Genomic DNA, 8,416 nt, shown 5'->3' with positions numbered 1-8,416 from the left:
ATGTTTACCTGTTACTACAGTGCCAGTTCAAAGGCTGTGTCTTATAGTTATGATGATATTATATTATCAGTATATGTAGTTGTATAGCAGGCAGTAAGGCTGTACACTACCTCATTATGGAGTACATATTATTTATATGCTGTCTGTTTCTTATATTTACCTGTTGCTACAGTGCCAGTTCAAAGGCTGTGTCTTTTGGTTATGATGATACTATATTATCTGTAGTGTATGTAGTTCTATAGCAGTCAGTAAGGCTGCACACTATTTCATATGTAGTACATAGTATGTATGTGCTATCTCTTTCTTATATTTACCAGTTACTACAGTGCCAGTTCAAAGGCTTTGTCTTTTGGTTATGATGATATTATATGATCTGTATATGTAGTTGTATAGCAGTCAATAAGGCTGTACACTACCTCATAATGTAGTACATATTATTTATATGCTTTCTATTTCTTATATTTACCTGTAGCTACAGTGCCTGTCCAAAGGCTGTCTTTTAGTCATGATGATATTGTTACATATCTCAGATACCTGTATGCTAGTCCATTGTATGTGACTCAAAGGTAAATTATATATATATATATATATATATATATATATATATATATATATATATATATATATATATATATATATATATATATATATATATATATATACTCACTAGGTGTATGTCAGTCCAATGGCTGTGTCTTATTTGCAGTATTAGTATTTGTTTAATTTCTTAGTTTTATATCTACTATTCTAGTTCAAATTAAGGCTGTGACACAGGGATTGTGTGTCTTTATACTGATTTACAGGCATTGTGTGTGTGTGTGTGTGTGTGTGTAAGTAAATTTATTGCTAATAATAAATCACATGTGTAGCCTATACATATGAATCTATTTTACATATTACTAGCTATAGCCTGCCGAGCAAAAAGCTCCCTGACAGACAGTCAGTGTGTGTGTGTGTGTGTGTGTGTGTGTGTGTGTGTGTGTGTACTTCTTGTATCTCTTCTGTTGTAAAAGCGTACACAAAAATGTAAATACATCGGCAAACAATATAGGTATACAATTGCTTTTAATATCCCAGTAAAAGAGTTGCATACTTGATAAGTATTACACTGCGTAACTTCTAATTAAAAAGATAATATTTAATTCTTGTAATACATACAATGAAAATCTGAATTGTCGCTCAGCCAGCCATGTAACCGATCAAGAAGGTTGGCCGTATACGCCAAACCTAACGTAATTAAGTATTTGCACAACATTTCTTTGGTATTTTGATACTCGTTTTTATCCCAGGAAACAGTAGAGAGGTACAAATAATAAGATTCAGACCCGGGCATAATCTATATATTTACCAAAACGAGTATGGAAAAAACAAAGAAATGTTGTGAAAACAATTAGGTTAGGTTTGGTTAGGTTAAGTTAGGTTTGGTTTGGTCATTTTTTATGTGCCGCAGCACATTGTCAGAATTTTTTTGAAATTTCCAGAAATTTTGGCAACAGATCTCCTGAAATTTTACCGGGACCATCTGGCAACACTGCCCTGTGGCCCTCCGCTCCGTCTCCAACCTCATGTCATTGCTCCTCCAGTAATGCCCCTCACTATTCTCCTATGGAATGCCCGGTCTCTCCTCAGGAAGACCCAAGAACTCCAAACCTTCCTGAAGGACACACTACCCTCGGTGGTCGGGGTGTGTGAGACCTGGCTTCCCCCCCATCTTACTCTCACCTTACCAGGGTATGCCATTATTAGGGAGGATCGCCAACAGGGTAGAGGCGGTGGGGTCCTTCTTGCCCTCAGAGAAGAGCTAGTACACACACAGCTCAGGCTTCCCAGGTGGCCCGATGGTAGCCTGAAGGTGGCCGCAGCCAGGGTTGGGCTTCAGAGGGGCTGGCTCACTGTGGCAGTGTGCTACAACCCTGGTGGGGTGGCCACCCACCTGGAGTTGGACCACTTCTTCTCCTCCCTCCCACCTCCAGTGTTGATCATGGGGGACTTCAACTCACACCATCACCTCTGGGACCCTAATCTGCCTCCACACCACAGACACCCCCCAGGTAATACCCTTTTTCAAATCATCCAAAGCTCACCACACCTGTGCCTCCTCAGCCCACCAGCTCTGGCTTCCAGATACAACCCCCACACTGGAGTAGGCTCAGTCCTAGACTTGTTTATTGGAGACCCGGCCCTCCACACCCCTGTCTTCACTACGGGCCCATACATGGGAAGCGATCATCTCCCCATCCTAGCCTCATTCCCTCAGACTACACCCAGACCTCACCCAGGATGCTTACCGCGGTGGAACTTAACAAACACAGAATGGCCGACGTTCCAGGCAGCCTTGAAGAGCCCCCCGAATCTATCCACCCGACCACTAGTGGAGGCAACACAAGCCCTCCAAGAGGCGCCTCACCACCTGCCGCAATCCCCGCCGCCCAGGGAAGGCTTGGTGGAACGATGACTGCCACCAGGAAGTACAGGCCCGTCGTCGAGCCTGGAACATATGGCGCAGGACACCAACACCACAGGCAGGCCAGGAGTATCTCCGCCTCGATGCCATCTGTGCCAAGACCATCCTCCAGCCCAAGAGGAGGGCATGGAGCTCCCACTGTTTCTCCCTCTCCTTTTCCTCTTCCACCAAGAGAACGTGGGAGTTCCTACACGCTATGGAAGGGAGGAAGGCCCGCCAACCACTCCCCCAATGTGACAACAACCAAACCCAGCTAGTTGACCGACAAAAAGCTGAAGTCCTTCTTGACTAGGATAGGATCAACACCCGCACTCCAACCACCCCAAGATCTACATACCTCCATAGCCAATGCCATCACAGCTCCGGGTGTCCCAGAGCTCACACAACCCTTCACCATGGGAGAGACGACCAGAGCGAAGGACTCTCTACGGTCGGGGAAAGCAGTAGGCCATGACCTCATTCCCTATGAGTTCCTTCAACACCTCACTCCAAGCTTCCAAGACACCAGCTGGCGGACAGGGGAATTTCCATCCTGCTGGAAGCCATCCATCCTCATCCCCATCCCAAAACCCGGCAAAGACCCAACGCTGCCGTCAGCTTACAGGCCGATAGCACTCCTCTCCTGCATCGGCAAGCTGATGGAGCGCCTAGTAGCTACCCGACTATCGTGGTGGGTGGAGGAAAAGTGCCTGCTGAGGGAGGAGCAGTGCGGCTTCCGTCCTCACCGAAGCACCCTTGACATCTTGGCACAGATGGACTACCACATCTGTGACACCTACCGCCAGCGCCATGTCATGACAGCCCTCTTCGTAGACCTGGAGGGGGCCTTTGACTCAGCACCACACGAGGGGATCACCTACAAGCTGGCCAGCATGGGGGTCACTGGCACCACCCTCACCTGGGTCAAGGACTTTCTCTCGGGGCGCTCATTCCAAGTGGCGGTAGGAGCCACAAAGTCAACATCACTCCCCATACGAAGAGGAGTACCACAAGGCTCTATACTCAGCCCCCTGCTCTTCAACATCCTCATAGCAGACCTCCGGATCCCTTACCACTCTCACCTCCTCATTTACGCCGATGACATGACCATCGTCAGCAGGGCAACAACACCTGCAGAGTCACAGCAGCGCCTTCGAGAGGCTGCAGCAGCACTCGAGGGCTGGGTGACCACCTGGGGCCTCACCATCAGTCCTCAGAAAAGCGCCCTCGTGAGCTTCACCCTAAAGAGGCTGCCGCTACCACCCACAGTATCTCTGAGTGGAATAGCTGTCCCCTACACCAGAACACACACCCTCTTAGGGCTGCGCCTGGAGGGGCCTCGCATAACCTGGGCAACCCACATCAATTACCTAATCACCTCCTGCACCAAACAACTCAACATCATGAAGAGGATCGCTGGCATCCGCTGGGGGGCTGACCGGGAGCTGCTCCTGCGTTACTACTGCACCACCATCAGAGCCAAGTTAATGTAAGGCAGCAGCATCTATGGGGCAGCAGCCCCCTCCACCCTTGCCAAACTTGACACCACCCAAAACGCCGCCCTGAGGACTGCAATGGGGGCCATGCGGTCCTCCCCAGTCATCTCCCTCCATGCAGAAAGCGGCATCGCCCCTCTAGCCACCCACAGAAGGGAAGTACTATGCCACCACTACCACCGCATCAGGAGCTTACCACCTTCCCACCCTCTCTCCAAGATGTACAGCACCTCAGGGGTGGATCAGCACGCCCAAGTCTGGCTCCCTGGAGCCCGCCAACCTCTGATAGTAAGGGCACTACTGGTGCATCACATTCTCCGCCTCACTCCACCACCACCACAACCTATCAGCCCTCACTCTCCCATCCCGCCCTGGCTGGACATCTCCCACATGGTGTCCCTACACATGCCTGGCCTCCCCCCTAAACCATCCTCCAGCATTGTGGCAGCCTCACATTTTCTCCAAATGGACAAGTCCCTCTATCACCACCACCTCAAGATCTGCACGGATGGCTCCCACTCCCCATCGCCACCCTCCACGGCATCAGCCATTTATGACCCTGGTACTACCATCTGCAGGACGTGGCGACTCCCCCCCGAGACGGACGTCCTGACGGCTGAGCTGTACGCCCTGCACCAGGCCCTCACACACCTCCACACCACCCACAGCAGGGACAAGGCTGTCGTTTTCACAGACTCCCTCTCATCACTCCACCTCATCCTCTCCCGCCACCCAACATCCTCAACGGCCCTAGCCCACACCATCCAGCGAGCTCTTCTCATCCTAACATCTGAGGGGTGGGAGATCACCCTGCAGTGGGTGCCCTCACACTCAGGCATAAGGGGCAATGTCATAGCAGACGCCGCCGCCAAGTTGGCCCTGGCGGACGTAAACATCACGCCGCTCCCCTTGCCACTCTCCACGGCCAAACGCCTTATCTCCCGCACCTGCCACTCTACATGGGACGACACACTCCATGACACCCTCCGCATCACCTCCACGGGCCAATACCGCACCGACCCCTCCCCACAGCCGTGGGTGAGGAAAACGTCCCGCGTCCTAGACGTGGCCTTGACATGCCTCCGCCTGGGCCACACACGCCTCGGCGCTCACCTCCACCGCCTGCGCCTCGTCCCCGACCCTCACTGCCCCTGGTGCAGGACCGTCGAGGACACCATTGAGCACCTTCTGCCGCACTGCCCACGCCACCACTCCCAGCGAGTGCTGTTCAGACACCAACTCCGCGCCCTGGACGTGCCCACCTTCGACCTGCTCACGCTGCTGGCGGCGGCAGGAGTCCACCCATCACGACAGGAAGCTGTCATCCGCCTCACCTGCGCCTTCCTCAGGAAGACGGGGCAGCTGACGCGCCTGTGAAGACCTCACAGGACGACACCAGGGCTCATGTGAGCGACTAGATCGCCGCGGCCCTAAACAGCAACAACAACAACAACAATAATAGTTTGCGTATTTTCCACCTACATTATCAAGCTACTGTGACAGCAAGTCAAAGGTGAGATGTCTTATATTGCACTTGAATATGTTGTGAATATTCTTTAATGGTTATAGCTATATATGCTGCCTTCCATTACGTGTAAAGAAAGAAATGTTAAAAAGTGCTGTCTTTGCAGATTTTCAAAGCCATCCCAGCCATTGTCCTGTCTCCCAACAAGTGCCAAGAGGCACTGATTCAATACTTCGCTGCCACAACCTATAGGTATGTATTATATGTGGGAAGTGCATTACGCACGGTTGTGATAGTAGTATATAAAGAGGTGGTGGCGTAGAGATAGAAGTGGTAAGGTGGTGGTGGTGGTAGTTTTTGCTGGTGATGGTGGTAGTGGTGTTGTGGTGGTGGCACAGTATTATTACCTTGTGTCAATATACTAAGTCTTGAGTAACAAGGACTTGTGAATGAATATTAATGAAGGTAATAGTATATATAAGGTTAAAATCTCTGCGAACAGCCTGTGTTTTACAGAGTAGAAACACCTGCAAGGTCGTTCCAGTGGCTGGACGATATGGAAAATTATGAAATATATAGTGCAAGAACAGAGAGAAGACGAATAAAGGTTAAATTGTGGTCTTATTTGTTGATTTCAAGTGAATGTTCTTGGTGAGATTGGAGGGAGGAACACTGATGAATATGTGAAGCGAGTAATGAAGTTCGTAATAAGTGACACACTGGCCACAAAACTGAACATGTCTTGAAGGAACAACAAGAAGGCATTTGGCTCCACAAACTTATTCGAGACTGTGTAGGGTAAGTATTTTTTTCACATTTCCTTATCTATCTATCTATCTATTTTTAAAGTCAACACTCACACATAGGTCTATTAACTGTGATTTAGTAAAACAGAAAAAAGTAAAACATAACTAGAGGTGGGAGAGCTGGATCGTCTCTAGGGATGCCATAAACAGCAGTAAAACAGGTCACAGCATACATTCACTGCTTAGCCTGGTAAATATGGAGAATCACTCCGTGCCTTCAAAATACAATATTACGCATCCATATTATAGTTAAGGGATGAAATACATGTCCCTTAACCATAATATGAAGGCGCAGGTACTTAAAAGTAAAGAAAAAGTCCCCAAAAGGAATAATATTCACGAAAGGGTAGCCTCCTATGGCAGCGGCGGCGGTCCGCCAGTTACGAAAAATACCTCTTCGCAAAAATAAGTCGCATATTCACTACTCCCCTTCCCCCAACAAGCATATTTAAGCTACTCCAGCCAAACTTTACACCCTGGCAGGGGGGGCTGCATCCCCCCTGGACCCCCTTTACCTTTACTGGATGGAATATATGAATATGCTACCTATTTTTGCCATAGGAGGCTACCCTTTCGTGAATATTATTCCTTTTGGGGACTTTATCTTTACTTTTAAGCACCTGCGCCTTCATATTATGGTTAAGGGACATGTATTTCGTCCCTTAACTATAATATGGAGGTGTAATATCGTATTTTGGAGGCGTGTAGTGATTCTCCATATTTACCCTCAGCCCTAGTAGACCTTACTAACTTATTTGTCGTTTTATTCGTTTGATTTTACTTATGTAAGTTTTGGAATATATATTAGTAACTTTAATTCAGGTATTTTTTTTATGGTTCTAGGAGAAGTGAAAAAGAATTCACAAACGTCAGATTGCACGAGAAGATGTGGAGCATGCGGCGGCGAAGTGGTTGATGGTGGCAAGAGATCGCAGTGGCAATTGCATGTGAATGGATACTGGTGCAACATTGTCTGCTAATTAGAATACCTATACGTGTAAATCTTATGGAAAAGGAAGTTTAATATATAGGTTCCTTAGTTTTGTTTACATGTAGTAATTAGAATTAAGGCTTTGTTAGAGATGATTCTAATCAGAATATAGGTAGAGATGTATTTCTGCCAAAGGAATTCTGTATTCTGTATTACTTGTATCTATCTATCTATCTATAGCTCTGACGCCTCGTTCCCTCCGGGAACATCCCCCAAGGGCAGTGGTTCCCAACTTTTTTTTCTTTCCAGGCGACCCTAATCATGCACCTCTAGACATGACTGCGACCCCACTAGTTTAGTTGTATATGTGTTATTATATAATAATACCATGTTTGATATTTTGAGGTCTTGGGGACCCCAGGAAAAATGCTTAGCGACCCCAGGGTTGGGAAAGGGGGCTCTAGGGGGTGGCCACGGCAAAAAAGCCGTAGTACTATTATTACTACTATTGTTACTATTATTCTGTATTACTTGTGTTTATATATTATTGATTAGTAGATTTTGTTTCGCAATATTCACAGTATATTTGAGAAGCTTATATTTTTTGTGACATAAATATATGGAACAATTTTATAGCAGACAGTCTAAACACTGTCAATTTCATTTTACTTCCAAAATCATAGTGTGTTTTTGAAGAGTTTTGTTAATGTGGAAGAAAATAGTCATTCAATTTTGAAGCATGTATAAATAAATAAAATTAAGTTGAATTGTTTAATTATTATTCATATAACTTTGAGATATGAATGGCCGTTGATATTGGGCTTTAGGCAATTCAACAGAAAATGAACGCCAGAGAAAACTCTCGATATGCTGTATGTACTTTTTAAATACTAACATCACTGTTTCATTGGAGGACAGAGGTATGGGGATACTCGTATAATGCTGAAGACTGCCTCTGCTTTCTGTTTTTCAGTGACTATGTCAAAAGCCCTTTATCAGTGGTAATGCACCAAATATAGGCAAGATATCCCCATAAATTCAATGGCATGTCCATGCAATACCCATATGGATCCCACCCATATCCCACATTTAACCCACTTGGGCAGCCCACCTGAAACCCACATGAATCCCGTGGCCAAATTTATCTGGGCCCCATGTGGGCAGCCCACATGGGGCCCATAAAGTAGCCCACAAAAGACCCACATGGGTCCCATCATCCAGTGCTGGCTGGGATAACGGGTGGGTGTGGCGGGTTCAAGGGGTGTGACACACGTG

The 8,416-nt window shown here is 47.1% G+C and overlaps 1 protein-coding gene across 2 annotated transcripts; it reads left to right on the top strand.

Moving 5' to 3' along the window:
- The first annotated feature begins 3,877 nt into the window (after positions 1-3,877).
- LOC126994066 (uncharacterized) lies at positions 3,878-8,130 on the top strand. Of its 2 annotated transcripts, XM_050853308.1 has the most exons (4): positions 3,878-5,452; positions 5,571-5,656; positions 6,044-6,202; positions 7,054-8,127. In XM_050853308.1, exon 1 carries the CDS (start codon positions 4,018-4,020, stop codon positions 5,314-5,316), a length of 1,299 nt encoding a protein of 432 aa, XP_050709265.1. In that variant the 5' UTR covers positions 3,878-4,017; the 3' UTR covers positions 5,317-5,452; positions 5,571-5,656; positions 6,044-6,202; positions 7,054-8,127. The 2 variants fall into 2 exon arrangements, with proteins under 2 accessions (XP_050709265.1, XP_050709266.1); XM_050853309.1 differs by lacking the exon at positions 6,044-6,202 and having other exon boundaries at positions 7,054-8,130.
- Positions 8,131-8,416: the final 286 nt, after the last annotated feature.

Source organism: Eriocheir sinensis, unplaced genomic scaffold (genome assembly GCF_024679095.1).
Source record: "Eriocheir sinensis breed Jianghai 21 unplaced genomic scaffold, ASM2467909v1 Scaffold712, whole genome shotgun sequence".
NCBI lineage: Eukaryota > Metazoa > Arthropoda > Malacostraca > Decapoda > Varunidae > Eriocheir > Eriocheir sinensis.
The sequence above is the reverse complement of the archived record's forward strand: the minus strand, read 5'-3'. Positions and strand labels throughout refer to the sequence as shown.

Bases quoted from the DNA above. Each gene is read 5' to 3' on its own strand.
- LOC126994066 (XM_050853309.1), top strand. From the start codon at position 4,018: ATGGGGGCCATGCGGTCCTCCCCAGTCATCTCCCTCCATGCAGAAAGC.